General features: G+C 53.4%; 5 protein-coding genes across 5 annotated transcripts; 2 read left to right on the forward strand and 3 right to left on the reverse strand.

The window, feature by feature from the left end:
- Nucleotides 1-252: 252 nt before the first annotated feature.
- On the reverse strand, nt 253-2,285 carry sakA (mitogen-activated protein kinase HOG1). The gene is made up of 9 exons (XM_073687273.1): nt 1,828-2,285; nt 1,717-1,764; nt 1,500-1,629; nt 1,403-1,446; nt 1,244-1,343; nt 838-1,194; nt 697-775; nt 450-633; nt 253-394 (listed from the first exon to the last, which is right to left on the reverse strand). Exons 1-9 carry the CDS (start codon nt 1,881-1,883, stop codon nt 304-306), a joined length of 1,089 nt encoding a protein of 362 aa, XP_073550676.1. The 5' UTR covers nt 1,884-2,285; the 3' UTR covers nt 253-303.
- On the reverse strand, nt 1,827-2,852 carry BDV59DRAFT_146076 (uncharacterized protein). The gene has a single exon (XM_073687275.1). The coding sequence runs from the start codon at nt 2,553-2,555 to the stop codon at nt 1,914-1,916; it is 642 nt and encodes a 213-aa protein (XP_073550677.1). The 5' UTR covers nt 2,556-2,852; the 3' UTR covers nt 1,827-1,913.
- A 1,241-nt stretch (nt 2,853-4,093) lies between these two features.
- gpaB (guanine nucleotide-binding protein subunit alpha gpaB) lies at nt 4,094-6,095 on the forward strand. The gene is made up of 6 exons (XM_073687276.1): nt 4,094-4,416; nt 4,495-4,840; nt 4,903-5,031; nt 5,081-5,210; nt 5,266-5,504; nt 5,561-6,095. The coding sequence occupies exons 1-6, from the start codon at nt 4,296-4,298 to the stop codon at nt 5,658-5,660; spliced, it is 1,065 nt and encodes a 354-aa protein (XP_073550678.1). The 5' UTR covers nt 4,094-4,295; the 3' UTR covers nt 5,661-6,095.
- A 656-nt stretch (nt 6,096-6,751) lies between these two features.
- Nucleotides 6,752-12,549, reverse strand: BDV59DRAFT_211391 (uncharacterized protein; the record flags this gene model as incomplete). Its single annotated transcript, XM_073695789.1, has 10 exons — nt 12,233-12,549; nt 12,024-12,159; nt 11,771-11,955; nt 11,680-11,716; nt 11,560-11,627; nt 11,125-11,507; nt 10,974-11,041; nt 10,710-10,902; nt 8,366-8,746; nt 6,752-8,300 (listed from the first exon to the last, which is right to left on the reverse strand). The coding sequence occupies exons 1-10, from the start codon at nt 12,329-12,331 to the stop codon at nt 6,752-6,754; spliced, it is 3,099 nt and encodes a 1,032-aa protein (XP_073550679.1). The 5' UTR covers nt 12,332-12,549.
- Nucleotides 12,550-13,862: 1,313 nt separating this feature from the next.
- Nucleotides 13,863-15,589, forward strand: BDV59DRAFT_199891 (peroxidase family protein; the record flags this gene model as incomplete). The annotated part of the gene is made up of 7 exons (XM_073693452.1): nt 13,863-14,091; nt 14,145-14,263; nt 14,320-14,350; nt 14,418-14,567; nt 14,628-14,948; nt 15,002-15,176; nt 15,259-15,589. 7 exons carry the CDS (start codon nt 13,863-13,865, stop codon nt 15,587-15,589), a joined length of 1,356 nt encoding a protein of 451 aa, XP_073550680.1.
- Between the last annotated feature and the right edge of the window lie 89 nt (nt 15,590-15,678).

The raw sequence follows: 15,678 nt of genomic DNA on the forward strand, positions 1-15,678 counted from the left end.
CAGGGCTAATTACAGTACATTCAATATCTCGGCTGCATTCAATGGAGAAATCCGGCTACAAATGATCCCAACCACACACCGTCCGACTCTAAACCATGCGATGAGAGTCCTAATCAGACCGTCCAAGCGTTGCTGCATCATATATAATATGTACTTCGGGGAACAAGAGGGCGAAGAAGGGGAAATAAAAGGAACAGAGTAGAAGGCACACAAAAGAGCTCAAACCCCTCGCCAGTCTACATGCCAACAAAAGGAGAATCTCATTATCATGCTGCGTTACCGGCTTCGTGTAGATCCAAGCCATTAGGCGAAGGTTTGGGGAGCCATTCCAGCACCCTCGACGAGGTCGCTATCGTTTTGGTCGATATTATGGAAGTCGAGAATCTCCGAGTACCTGGAAGGAGATCCAATGTCAACGACCGAAACACGACCAGTCACGGGGTACATACATCATAATCTTCCAATTATCCACAGGCAGGTCCGCATCGTTAAATGACCAGTCGAACTTCTCGGCGGCTTCGGGCTCATCGGAGGGGTCATGGTAGGGGGCAAGGTATTCGTGCGCGAGAGCCTCTCCGGCTCGGATGCGCTTCTTGGGATCGAAAACAAGCATCCGTTCGAGGAGGTCGATCGCTATGCCCGAATTAGCATCCCAACAAGCAGTCCGCCGGGGGGGGGGGGGAATTCGCCACATACCATCCGGATCGGCATTCTTAAATTTATTGGCGAGCGGTTGACGTTCGCGTTTGGGCAAAGACTTCACAAAACGCAAGGTCTAGCAAAGGGGTTAGCGGGACGCTGGTTTGAGTTGTCCGGCAATCCGCGCCGGTCACTCACATTCTCGCTGCAAATCGTCTCAATCACGTCCTCTGGAGGAGTTCCAAGAAGCTCCGTGATGATGGAGAACTGGTTCACGTGGTCCTTTCCAGGGAACAGAGGTTTCCCCTCCAGCATCTCGGCAAAGATGCAGGCAGCGCTCCAGATATCCACCTCAACATCGTATTTCTGCCATGTGAGCATGATTTCGGGTGCTCGGTAGTACCTCGTCGATACATAACCGGTCATCTGGGGGTCCTGGATACGAGCCAATCCGAAATCGCAAATCTTAAGGTCGCAGTTTTCGTTGATAAGGATGTTGCTGGGCTTGAGATCCCGGTGGACGACACCTGCTGAGTGGACATATTTCAATCCCCGCTACGAACCGTCAGCGCCGCGTGAACAATAGAGAGGGATCATGACCCACCAGGATCTGGTATAAGAAGTACTGAATGAACTGTTTCTCCAGCGGCCGAGAAGTCAGAAGTCGGTGGAGATCGGTTCCCAATAACTCGGTGACGAAGTAGCTGTGGCGGTCAGTGAGAGGTTCCCAATCCAGGCCGTCAAAAGGTGTGGGGAGGCGCACATGTCCTCAAGTGGAGAGATAAAGATATCGCTTAAACTGATGATCTACGCGAAGTCAGTCAGGAGGGAGAGGTCGCGGGAGGGGGGGATTGACCGACATTTTCGTGACGCAGATGTTTCAACAATTTCAACTCACGGTAGGTTCTCTTGGACAAAACTGGTGTGCTGAACGGCTTCATAATCTTCTTCACGGCGACGGGTTGTCCTGTCAATTGATCCTTTGCGGAGCTGTGCAGGGCGAGAAACGTGTCAGTGTCAGCCCGAAACGCAACAGCATCCGGTGCAGCGGCAGAAAAAGAGGGGTATCAACTGTACCAGACCAGGCCAAAGGCACCCATTCCCACGGGCTGGAGATCTGTATATCTGGAGAGGAATTAGTAAAGCCATCGAGAAACTGACTATGTCCATGAGAACGCCTCAGTGTACCTGCTGGTGATCTCGAAGGTGGTGCCGAAGATCTGGGCACGCACGAATTCCGCCATTTTGGGGAGTCGGAGGACGGAACACGAAGTTCAGGGGAGGGATTTTGGGGGAGGAGAGACGAAGGAAATTTGTTCCGCTGAATGATTTTCTTTTTTTCTTTTCCCTTCCAGTTTGACTTGGAATGAATGAATGATTGAAGGAGAGGAAGAGGTTGGAGGCGGCGGATTGAAAGAGGGGATGGAGGCGGAGGGAAAAAGCAAGAGAGGTGGTATGAGAATTGGATAGAGAGTAGGTAGGTACCTTAGAGCAGACGACGAGTAGGTGGCGCCCAGGGTTTTGGGCTGTGGGGAACGCCCGACTGCCTTTCTCTTCCAGTACCAACGACCTTGGAAGGGCCGATGACGTCTGCGATCCGATGGCAGCAGCAAAAAAGTCGATGAAGCTGCCCACGACCTGTCTAGAACGGTGGGATCCCTGGGATTGGCCGGAAGTTGCTTCCTGGAATTCCGGGAGTTTTCCAGACTTGAAGTTGTGTTCCTATCGTGGTAGTGTGTAGGGACTACGGAGTAGTTAGGTACGCAGTAGGCTTTGGATTGAGCATTGAGCTTCAGCATGACACTTTTCAGTCTACCCTCCGTTGACCTTCTGTATAATGTTGAGCATGTAGAATTGTTAGTCCTCCATTCGCTTTTATTCAACGATACCTCATGGATCATGATGATCCATGACATTGTTCGTGGATGAGGATTATTATGTCATAGTTCGCGCAACACTTGACCGGATTAAAAATAGATGAAAGTCCCATCCCATCCTGCGTAGTAGGATCTCTCTCTACGTCAGGCTCTGTCCTCCCGTCGATGTCATCATACATGGTGGGGAATTGATTCAGATCTCCCCAGTGGTGAACCTTCCCGGAAGATTCTTCCTTCGTCCTCCGTCCGCTCAGTCGATATATATATATCTACTCCCGCCCCCGTCAAGAGTACAGCACCAGACTCGCACCCCGTACGTAAGCAAGTGACGATCCCTGTTCTCCCACTGAAGCGATGATCATCGGGAGCAGATTTTGCCAGCAGACGACCGAACATCAGCCTGTTTTTCTTTCCAATCAGGGGAAGAAAGGGGGCTTGGAATCTGAAATTGTGGCTATGTTCCCGGGACTTATTATTTTGGGTGGTACGGAGGCTTTTCAGGAGGTCAGATCCCAATATCACATCCCAAGTCGAGGTGACCGTCGGCGGTGGCGCTGGGGGGGCGTAATTACCCAGGAGAACTCGGGGGAGACCGAGGTTTTGGAACATGATTCAGTCCGATGATGGTTCCGAATGCTTTGCGTCTCCTGGAGTCTCACTCACAATGGAGATGTTACCGGTAATACCGTAACTCGACAATACCCGAGAACCGTGGATGAAGGTGATGGATGCAGAACGAAAGCCCTCCAGTCTCCAGTCTCCACTGGGTGGATAGCTATGACGATGTTCATCGTGAATCTTCCGATCGACCTCGACGGAGGGATCTGGCATCGTTCGAGTGTGTCTGTCGGAGGAGAATCTGGTCTGGACGGGAGACTCACCTCGAATCAATCAATTTCGGTCGAGGTCGGCGTGTCTCGTATACTCTGTCCGCATGGCCGGACTAATTAGTGATTAACCTTGGACGAGGAACGCCTTCTCGGGGACCAGACGAGTCACAATCGGACCATGTCAGCCAGCGTCTTTGATTGATCCTTGATCCGCCGTAGACTCTCTAGATTTCTCCTGATGGAAGAGAAGAGATTGATATCTGGGAGGGATTCCTCCCTAGGTACTCCGTAGGGAGCTCATGTGTAGAAGCTGCTTACATTATCTCATCTCCCCATCATCCACTCCGGCACTTTCTCTCGTCATCGCTCCGCAGTTCGATCCTGTCACCCCTCACTCTCCCCAACTTTTCTCCTCGAACTGTCGGTCTGACCGTTGCAAGCTGACTGACCGAACTTCCTCTTACCATCCACCACCACTCCCATCTTCTACTCCACCAAACTTCCTTCTCTCTTCCTTGCCTTCCATCCCCCCCCAAAGCTCCCATCCCGTCTCATCGATCTACTGCGTCACAAAGCGTTCCTCTCCGCCCTCCGGGAGCCTGCAGCCGTCGCTCAGACCTCATCCGACACTAGACCCTCTTCCACCCCCTGCCTCTAAGTCACGCCGCGCCAACCTCCATTCCTCGCTACAACACAGCTCATCCGTCGGTCGCCGCAATCGTCTTCATCCCTCCCTCTCCTTCGTCGCTGTCTTCTGTCCGTTGCGCCCGCTTTCTCCTTCCCTTCTCAACCCTCCGATACCGTCCACCAGCTATCCCGCCAACCAAACCCATCTCCGGTTCGCTTTGCAAGGGGCTTCAGATCTGCCTGATCTGATAGGTGCATGTCGTGCACTTCCGCAGACAGCCTCATGGTTTAGACGTTTGGTCCCTGGAACACATCCGACAACATGGGTTCATGCGTCAGCTCCGAGCAGACCGACGAGCAAAAGCGCAGGAGTCAGGCCATCGACCGGACCATAGACGAGGACTCCAAGCGACTCCGGAAAGAATGCAAGATCTTACTCCTGGGTATGTTGCCGATTCCCTTCCAGCTCTCTCGCCCTCGATGGGAGCCACGCTAACGTCCCCGTCCCAATGGTCTCGTAGGTTCGGGGGAGAGCGGTAAATCGACGATTGTCAAACAGATGAAAATCATCCATCAAAATGGATACTCCGTGGAGGAACTGGCTATGTACCGTCTGACCGTCTATAAGAATCTCCTCGACTGTGCCAAAGTCCTCATCCGAGTCTACGATCAATTCAATCTCGTTCCCTCCAGCCAGAAGGTCCGCGATTATGTCCAATTCCTGGACAATTATAACCTCGAACCCGACCCCAATGTTCCCCTGGACCCCAAGGTCGGGGATGCCATTACCTACATGTGGAACGACCCGTGCACCTCTACGGCACTGGAACATCAGAACGAATTTTATCTGATGGATTCCGCCCCATAGTAAGTCCCCGCGCGATCTCGCATCCCTACAACCGCGCGCATTCTAATCGTCTCGGCTCCAGTTTCTTCGAAGAAGCCAAGCGGATCGCTTCTCCGGATTACATCCCCAACGTGAATGACGTGCTTCGTGCGCGAACGAAGACCACCGGTATCTATGAGAGTCGGTTTACAATGGGCCAGCTCAGCATACAGTATACCCCCTTCCCACCCCTTGGCCGGTTTAACACTGACACATCACAGCATGTTCGACGTCGGCGGCCAACGCAGTGAACGGAAAAAATGGATCCATTGTTTTGAAAACGTCACCTCGATTATCTTCTGCGTGGCGCTGAGCGAGTACGATCAAGTGCTGCTTGAAAACAGCAATCAGGTAGGTTTCGTGAGGTTTGCTTCTCACGGGCCCGGCGCTGACCAGTGCCATCCAGAATCGTATGATGGAAAGTTTGGTTCTTTTCGATTCCGTCGTTAACTCGCGGTGGTTCATGCGGACCAGCATCATTCTTTTCTTGAACAAGGTGGATTTATTCCGGCAGAAGCTCCCCCGATCACCACTGAGCAACTATTTTCCGGATTACTCTGGCGGGAACGATGTGAATCGCGCGGCCAAATATCTCCTGTGGCGATTTAATCAGGTCAATCGAGCTCATCTGAACCTCTATCCCCAGTAAGTGTTGCCAACAGGGGTTATCAAATGCAACTAACCGTGGATCTCACGTCTAGCCTGACCCAAGCGACTGATACAACGAACATCCGCCTGGTGTTCGCCGCCGTCAAAGAAACAATCCTACAGAATGCTTTGAAGGATTCTGGAATTCTATAGTTTTCCCTTTGTCGCTCGATTATACCCAGTCTTTGATTGCGCACCCGCCCCTAGCAGGTTTGAGCGTCCTCCCTTCTCTTCCTACGGCTCGAACATCCTTCCGCTTCACCCCATTATTCCTCTATCTGTGCTATCTCCGTCTTGGTTACTGAATAGGCATCGGCGTTACGGTGCTAATATTGCGTGGACTAAATCTGCTAGGCGCTGGGTGGTCTTTGTCCTTGGAATCTGTCGCAGTATGGTGTCCTTTTCATTGCTGTCCCTTATACCTTTCCGAGGACCATACTTTGACCATTTATCCCTACATTAAGAACCTTTCCCCTTGGACCGGGAATCTTTGTGGATATCCGTGGACCAAAAGTCTCTGGCCTTGACACTGTCCTCAGGATACGGCTTTGATATCTCGTGCTACCTCAGTTATCTAGGGAGGGATTTCTCTTGTCATCTTATTCTATACCTCTCGTGTCTATTATGCATTTTGTGGCGGCCCTCCCTGGCATGTTTTAGCTGATTTATACCATTGTAGCGCATATCTGCATTCAACTTCATATGTTTTTCCTGTTCTAATCTATTGCATCACCGCGGTCTTTCTCTTATTTTATCCCCTTTCGAACAGCGTCGACTGACCTCCAAATCGTTGCTCAACTCAACCATCAGGCGGAGCCGAAGACCGACTACGTCTCCTGACTGCGGCGAGAGCCATTTTTGACCTGGAAAGGTATTATGGGAATACCTGAGCGACCTCTGATGTCAGGGTTTATCAAGAGGCATTTCGTACCCCGACTGTGTATTTTATTCAAACCACATATGAAAGCTGTCTAATAGCGTGGACGGCCATTAATCCATGATATGCTGACCTACACGCCCGGTCACGCCATCAATTGTTTACTGGCGGGTTGTATGCTAACATCGAAGGGACTTGCATATGAAATCATGATAGGCCTCCCATCATTATGAAGTTTATATACTTTGTCTATCCCTGCGAAGGCTAAAATACAGCGAGGACAGTCCAACAGGCCGGTAGCCCGGCAAAGAAGAAAGTGGAGAAGAAGAAAGAAGAAACACAGTAAGAAGAAAGGATTCGGAGTCTACTACCGGGCATCTCCAATGATCACATCCGCGGCCTTCTCACTGATCATGTAAATAGGAAGGGCGATATAGTAACCCGGGATCTTGGGGAAGACGGAAGCATCGACGACACGCAGGCCGTCGACGCCACGCACGCGGAAGTCGCCGTCCAGCACGGCGTTGGGGTCGTCGTCGGTGCCGATGGGGTTGGTGCAGCAGGCGTGGTGGCCCCAGGCCTCGCGCTTGATGAAGTTTTTCATGTCCTGCTCGCTGCTGACGTTGCGGCCGGGCCACACCTCCTCGAAGCTGCCATCCAGCGGGATCATGTCGTCGAAGATCTGACGCGAGAACTGCATGCCCTCGTACACGGCCTGCAAGTCCTTGTCGTCGGCGCCGCCCTCAGTGACGCCGGTGTCGAACGAGTTGAAGTTGATGACGGGCATGTCGCGCGGGTCGGCGGAGCGCAGCTCGACGGTGCCGGCGTTGTCGCGCGCGCGGGCCTTGAGCGTGATCCACGCCCAGTGCTGCGCGTCCTTCAGCCCCTCGTACGAGTAGTTGGGGAAGTAGCCGCGGAAGTTGGCCGGCGCGCCGGAGATGAGGAGGTCCGGGTCGCCGTCGGTGGTGGACGACTTGCGGATGACGGCGATGGCGATACCATTGGTCGTGTACGTGCCCTTGTCGAGGAAGTTGTTCTCCCACTGGTCCAGGCAGGGGTCGGGCATCTCATACATGAACGTGCAGCGCGTTGTCAGGAAGAAGTCCGTCGCCGCCTTGCCTACCACCGACGTCTCATACCGGTCCTGCAGGTTCTTGCCCACCCCGGGCAGGTCGACCAGCGTGTCGATGCCCCACCGCGACAGCTCGTTGCGGGGCCCGATCCCACTCAGCTTCAGCAGCTGTGGTGTGTTGAATGCACCCGCCGCCAGGATGACCTCGCGCGCCGCGAATGCGCTGCCTGGCGTGCCCGGCGTGCCGGTGGCTGCCGCACGCGGATCCGCCCGGTAGAGACTCTTGCCGCGAAGATAGTCGACGCCGACGGCGCGCGGACGTCCGCCGGCTCTCGTGTCGTTGGCGAACCGCACGTTGGTGACTAGCGTCTCGAGCTGGATGTCCAGGTGGTACTTGCGGGAGCCGTCATCATTGACCTCGTTGATTGTGTCCATGAGGAAGTCCCGCGGCCCGGTGCGCCGGTACTCGGGCACGTCCACCGCAAGCGGCACCTGGTACAGTCCGCCCCATTGGTCGCGGGAGGGGATGTCGGCGTTGAGGTCGCGGAGCAGCACGTCCGCCAGCCCCGTCACCGTGTTGAGGACCTTGCCCACGAGGCTCTTGCCGGCCGCGGTGGCGGCGCCCAGGATGAGCGAGAGAAGCTTCTGGTCCTCGATGACCAGCTCGAGCCGCGTCAGACTGGTCGTGAGCCATCCGCTGAAGCCGTGCCCGATGATGGAGCTCGGCAGGTAGCGGTTTCTCTCCAGCCTCTCGAAGTACTTGCGCATCTCATCGTGGGACCACGAGTCGTTACCGGTCAGCGTGGCCAGGTCGTCCCAGTCCTTCTCGTACGGGTAGATGGTGCTTCGGCGGGTCAGTTCCCGTGCCAGGATAACAGTCGACGGCGGAAAGGGAACTTCAAAACTTACATCATGGCGTTGTGGGCCGAGCAGCCACCCAGGGTACCGGCGCGGGGATACAGGATTCCCAATGGCTCCGAGTTGGCTGGCGGGTTGGCTCCGACGTGGAGGTCTCCGGAGGGCGTGCGGTAGGTCATCTTGGAGTCCTGCTCCTGGCGCTCCAGGTCCTGGTAGTGGTTGATGAAGTAGTCCCAGCGCATGGGCTCATACTCGGTCGACTGCAGCTGCAGGGCGGGCACCTGGAATTTGGTGGCATTGCCCTGGTCGTCGCCAGCCTCGAGCAACAGCACCTTGTAGCCTGCAATCGCCAACCGAGCCGCCAGAGGACCGCCACCGGGACCGGAACCAACCACCACATAGTCATACTCGGCGGTAGTGTTGGTTACGTGCCTCGCGTGAAGCCGCTGATGGCCATATTCATGGCCACTGCCGGGAGGTTAGTATCTCCAGATCCTGTTGACCGGCAAGGATGGGCCACAGAGGATGAAGGGCAAGCTTACGAGGCAATCACGGACGACAGCAACGCAAATAAACCGAATGTCTTGAGGCCAAGCATGGTTGACTTGCAGTGAAGTGACGGGACACTTGATCCTGCAGAAAACCACTGGGGGCGAAAGGACAGTCCAAGCCCTAGTTCTCACCTTCCCAATCCTTTTAAGATGAAGGAGCACTGAGGAAATCTCCTTTTTCGTCTCTAGCCGGAAGCTTGCTCCCCTGAAGCCATTCTACTTGCCAATACGCTCTGCGGTATAACGGCGTCGCCCGCTCACCATAGGCTAATGAGGGATCAGCATTCACTGATTATTACCCAGGGGCCTAGCTCGACTTGGGCTCCTTCGAAGCGGGTACCACCTTTGCTAATGTTATTATTATAGTGGTGTTTGTTGCTATTATTTCCGACGAACCCGCCGGCTAGCCCGGGGGGAAGGCATCCGAGAAGGTGCTTTGACTGGGTACCCAGTCCTATCCATCTGTATTCCGTACTCCGTACGTACGTGCGCCTCCTTCACAGTGGGTAGAGTCAAAACACAATGACTCCAGTGCATCCATCCATCGCCACCCCACCACGGAAAAGATCTCTATCTGGACGGGGAACGGGACGGATGGGCAAACCATGGAAATGCAACTGTCCATAAACCCCCTGTTCGAGGGTGCCGAACGTGCATGCAGTCCGTCCTGCGAAGATTCAGGGGCCTTCTGAAACCACCAGCAAGACCGCATCTTCACAAGGGGCTCATGCAGCAGAACTACCGACAGGGTTCGGAGGAGATCCCGGAGAAGAAGGACGGACTACCGGGGTTTGATATTGCCTGTATTAGAGGCGTATTATGCTAACATACACTAAGCCATGGAGCCGTACTTGTGGGTCAGGGGCAGGGCCGTGCCCGGCCGTCTGGCGGGAGGAGGACAAGATTATTCGAAGAGGATGGCAGCCTGCTCATCATCGCCGAGTATAGCTTAGCAGGTCTTGAAGGGGACGCGGGAAGTCGTCGTCTCTAGGCGAAGACTAAAAAACCGTTGGAAGCATACTTCCACGAAAGCCGAGATCCACTTGGTCAACAATTGCCATTTACCACACGAAAACCAAGCTATGCTGCTTACGGAAGCTGCGCATCTCCCTTTTGCGCTCTTCTTGCGCTGATCATGATAGTCGTCTACCCAATTATACCCGCACCGTCTGGTGGGAAACGCCAAGCGCCAGGCGATGGATCCCGCGCTAGCCCTAAACTTCCTTTGCTTTGGCTCCACAGTCTACTACTAGTATTTTGTTTACAGAATGGCAGACCGCTGTCTGCTTACGCCGTACTCCGCGCAGGGTGGCTGTCATGTCCCAGTGGCTCGTACTACTGTTTCGAGTATCAGAGCACAGGCATCGGACATTTGCCGTAGACTCGTGTGGTCCCGCTGTCAACATCGGGACTTCTGGGTCTGGATGGTCGACGGCCCCAACGTCAGGAGGATCCAAGAAATTCGAGGGATTGATTTCTGGTCACTCGAAGAGCATGATTATGATCAGTCGAATTGCAGAACGGTTCTCGCGCGGGGAAAAGGGGACGATTGCACATGGCTTCTTCAGCCTTGCCTCGGTGGTTCACGAGCGTTTTTTCCCCATACGGGGTAAGGCGGTGGTTTGGAATAACATGTGTCATTGCTTATTACGTGGATCATGGACAAAAGGAATGGTATTAACACAAGAATATGAAAGAAATAGCCTTTTTCCGGGCCCCGAATCCCTGCATCAATCTATGTAGAATGATACGTTAGGTTGACCTGACTCGAGTTGTCCATGTTGTTTAGTGGGACGAAATCCGAGTGGCCCCCTTTCACCCTCACCGAGACCTTCCCATCGAACCCCTCCATGCGAGAGCTGTTCCCCATGGACCGAGATCCGTAGTGGCCCTTGGAGGCGCCCGTTCTGGCAGCCGTGTCTCCAAATAGTCCCGGAGCCATACGGCGCAGCAGCGCACGGATGGCTGGCAGACAGGCGCAGATGATACCCACATGGCATTCAACGGTACTCCAGTAGCCAATAGCGGTGTAGTCCCCTATTGTTTTGGACGGGTTAGAGTTGCGGATACTCGCCCTAGCTTCCAGGGGAGAGGGTTCTGGTACGTACAGGTGAGATTTTGAGTCGACGCAAAGTGGATCAATGACTCCAATCGTAGGATACTGACCAAAGTGACGCTGGATAGAGGGGTTAGGAGATTATACCAAACGGGGGGATCACCGCTCAAAAGGGGCGGGGAGGGGTTTGGTGGGGGGCTTACAATATTCCCAGGGAAAACATGCACATCACGTAGAGCTTCTTCCGCATCGACAGGTTGAGCTGATACAGCTCTCGCAGCGGCAGGGCCATAACAATGATGTCTAAGATCATGTTGAAGATGGCGGCGCACCAGCCTTGCGCGTTGATGTTGTTGCACTTGTAATTGCCTGTTCCGTCCCAGTGTTCCCAAGCGCCGTGCAAGGGTGAGCACTGGAAGACAGAGATAAGAACGAAACTGATCAGGTAGCCGACGTTCAAGGCGATCGCAACATATGTGGCAATGCGGAAGCCTTTCTGCGGGAAGACGCGGAGATAGAAGCACAAGATGGAGATTTTCGTCATCGGAAGAATGCTCAGATAAATCAGTTCGTCCCAGAAGTATAGCTGCCCTCCCCGTCAGTGCCATTATCGCTGTATTGATCCAAAGGGGACTCACGTATAAGACCATGGTGATATTATGGAACGGAAGCGTCCACATATCTTTTCCCAGACCGTACTCGGCAACTAGAAGATGTCAGTGAAGAGATCACAGAGGATGGACTTCCAGGATACTTACTGACTGGACTGATCGCCGTAAGCATGCACGATAAAACCTGGAGACAAATCAGCAGCTGACCTGGAGAGCAGTAAATCATGAAGTCACGTACGATGGTTACTGTCATGGTCCAGTCATCCCAACCGAGTGTGCCGCCAAAATACGGCAGTCTCGCAATCATGCGCAGAATGTAAGCAAGCAGAGCGACAGCACCTCCAACAATGGCTGTAACAGAAACTGCTTTAGTCCTGTCCCGGATGGGAGCATGGCATGCCTGGGAGGTAACATTCTTCGTCGCTGTATGGAGATAGCAGAGGTTAGCTTGCTATACAGGCGGACAGTCCATACGCCTTCTTTGCACATACTCAGAGATTCGCGGATGGTGCAGGTGACCATGACACATTTGGTGAGGGTCTCCGTCAGAACGGGATCGGTGCAAATGCAAGTCTGGTCCGTCGGCGCGCATGACGATGCCTTCAACGCCGTCGGAAAGCACTCGAGCTGCGCAGGAGTTATTATTAGCAAATGGAGCCAAACTTGAAACATGAGGAACATGGGGGCCTAAATTCCCTACCGCACACTTTGGCATCGCCGCAGCCAGCTCCTGCAAACTGGCGGTGGCAGCCACCGAGAAGAACACGGCGATGAAGCCGATTATCTGGGACAGTCTCATCGTGAAGGATTCGACAGCCGTGAAGAGTAATCGCAGGAGCGATTGAAGGATAAGGAGTTTTGAGAGTGCGGATGTTCGAGACGTTAATCTATTTCACTGGGACCAGTTAATCTATACTTTCTTCTTCTAGCCCTGCGCTGATCGTAACCACATGGCCACTTATCAAAGTGATCTGACCGAAATCCCAAAAGTCAATCAGTTCATGGGACGGATGGTAGTTCATCCCACCATGGACGGCGCAACGCCGGGGAGGCTAGACACATATAGCAAGGGCTGGGTAATCTACGGGAGAGCCAGAGCCAGTTCCACGGAGAATCTTAATGTGTTTGGTGCGCAGCAGCTTGAGCTAGAGTCATTTAGACTCGTTCATTTCTGGGATCTGGGACCACACAACTCGTGCATGGCCTTTCAGCGGCTTGTTAACGATTGCGATCTACGAAGCGCATTCTGACTAGCAACCATAAGACGCCACCAAAAGGGGGAAAGGGGGGGATGTCGGTATTGGCATGGGTTTGTCGCAGAGTAATATTCATATTCTCGAGTCCAATGGGAATTGGGGAAATGTTCCGAGTGAGTAATTTATTTAGTTGCTGATCCCACCGCGGCTCTAGAGATCGGCACATCCCAAGAACCACCAGTGCCAGACCTACCCTCTCCAGAAGGAGTTTAACTGCCAGACTAGTAATTAAACAAATGTCGAAACATGCAAGACCCACTCCAGGGTCAATTTAGCCGGCAGATGCAAACCCTGGTACCATTTACGGCCCGCAGGGCGGGTATTAGCGTTTGGCAGCGTCCGACTAAAGCTTCTAAGCGAAGACTGGATCCACCTGGCATCCTCTGGAGAGAGTTTCTCAGGGTTTTTACAGGATGGGGCCGACAGCTTAACACGAGGATTTGGCATTCCTATCCCGTGTTGTTGGGGTTGGTACAATACAAGGACCTGCTCGTTTAGGCCTAGTTTATCAGATCCATAAAACAAGATTTGGAAGGATTGTTATTAACATGATTAGAACAAATACAGACAGGGTAGGAATAAAGATAGGAGGAGTACAGAGTAGCCTGTAATATTAGTATAGCAGTGTTTGATAGCCGGAGTTCTTCGGAGGGCCACTTAGGATCAAGTGGATATCGACGGGCCTCATACCGAAGACCCAAGAAGGCCTTACTCAGACTAGGAAACATGATGACTATGTTGTTACTGTACCCCGTAGTTACTATGCACTATCGAGAATAGCTCTGCCCTGGCAGCATTTGGCAGCAACTCAGGGGTGTTGGATTAATAACGGACATTGTCGATCCCACCGGAGATTACTTCGTAGAACCATAGAACAGCAGATAGATCTAGTGATTCTAGTTTGTAGTAAGGCGCCTGCGTTTCCCGATAGTGGCAGCTCCGATCTTTCTTCCATCTCCTTCTCACGTTCGTTGTCTTTGATCAAGGGCCAGTCAATCATTCCTCCACGCCCTCAGTGCCGCTCTTTTTTCTGTTGTTTCTGTTCAAAGTCATTCCTTCAATTCAGTTGTTATCATGTTGGGCGGTTGGGCGTCTGCTTTGACGCTGACCCTGCTGGGTCCGGCGACTCTTGCAGGAGCGTTTCCCTCGGCTGACCATCTGCACAGGTTGATGGGCCAGGGCCATCCGGGACACCACCGCAACGCGTCTGGATGCCCGTATGCTGCCCAAGCCAGGGGATCGCACCACGGGGGTGAAATCGACAAGCGTTTCCTTTTCAGTCTGATGAACGACCCGATTGATAGTATGTTACCTCGCTGGGAGAGCAAGCAATAATTCCCTGACCGGCGCAACTAGTTACTGGTGAACATGCCTTTCAACCTCCCAACTGGGAATTGGGAGACCAGCGCGGTCCCTGCCCTGGTCTCAATGCTCTGGCCAATCATGCCTATATCCCCCGTAGTGGTGTGGTGTCGGTATGTGCAGTGGCCATGAAGATCTGATCAGGGAATAGACACTGATCTTGATGTAGTTCTTCGAAGTGATTGGCGCCATTAACAAGGGTTGGTCTCTCCATGACTGGAAGTATGCTTCATATCGAGGAGTTCCTAACGCGATTGGATGATCTAGTTTACGGTATGGGCGTTGATCTCGCAACCATCCTTGCGGTTATGGGCACTGTCTGGACCGGTAACCCTCTTTCGCTCAATCCCAGCTTCTCTATCGGTGGACGTGATACCGGAGTGAACAACCTGCTGGATAACGTTGGCGGCCTTCTTGGTCAGTAGTACCTCCAGCGACTCAGATCGGTACGATGTCCGGACTGACCGGACTATACAGGCGAGCCCCAGGGACTGATTGGCTCTCACAACTTCATCGAATCCGATTCTTCTAATACCCGTGACGACCTTTATGTTACCGGGGACAACTACCGGCTGAACATGCACAAGTTCATGGAGTGGTACAACATGTCCACGGACGGCACCTTCAGCATGGACCTGATGGCCAAGCGCGCCAGCATCCGTTGGGAGCAGAGCAAGAACACCAACCCGGATTTCTACTACGGACCTGTGACTGGTCTGATCGCCCGTAACGCCGGCTATCTCTTCCCTGCACGACTCTTCCGTAACCACACCAAGGAGAACCCCGAGGGTGTTCTGAGTGAGTTTTTATCCGGTACCGTTGAGAGGTCAGCACGCTGACATACCCCCCAGCCAAGGAGATTGTGCGCAACTTCTACGGTATCTACGGACAGGAAGGAAACCTCACCTACCGCGAGGGATGGGAACGGATCCCGAAGAACTGGTACAAGACCCCGCTGGACTATGGTCTGCTGCAACTGAACCTGGACACGGTGGACTGGGTGTCGAAGTATCCTGAGCTTGGAAGGTAGGTGGATCCCGAACGATGTTCTAATTTCCTTCATCCCGGGACGATTTGTTTTAGGCAGGTGGCTAACGCAGATTTGCAGCATCGGTGGTAACACGGGAGAAGTCGACAGCTTCGCGGGTGTTGACCTGTCGGACCTTACTGGTGGCATCATCAATCTGACCAACTTGCTGGAAGGCAACAACCTTCTCTGCTTTGTCTTCGAGCTCCTGAAGTTCGCTAGCCCGAACGCGCTGTCTGGTCTGTACTCGACGCTGGCGGAGCCTCTGGAGCTGATCACCAACACGTTGGATGTGCCGCTGCTCAACATGAGCTGCCCGGCATTCGAGGACATGCAGATGGGTGGACAGCCTTTCTGGGAGTCCATCCAGGAACATTTCCCCGGTGCGAAGAAGAGCGGTGGCTCCTTCTAAGCGGTTGTATGGGGACGGTGGTGGTTGGCGACAGCACCATGCCGTGTGCAGTCAGTATGACTATCAATATCTGCCTTCTTGTACTATAG

The sequence above is a fragment of the Aspergillus ambiguus genome (genome assembly GCF_047715705.1).
Source record: "Aspergillus ambiguus strain CBS 117.58 unplaced genomic scaffold BDV59scaffold_6, whole genome shotgun sequence".
NCBI lineage: Eukaryota > Fungi > Ascomycota > Eurotiomycetes > Eurotiales > Aspergillaceae > Aspergillus > Aspergillus ambiguus.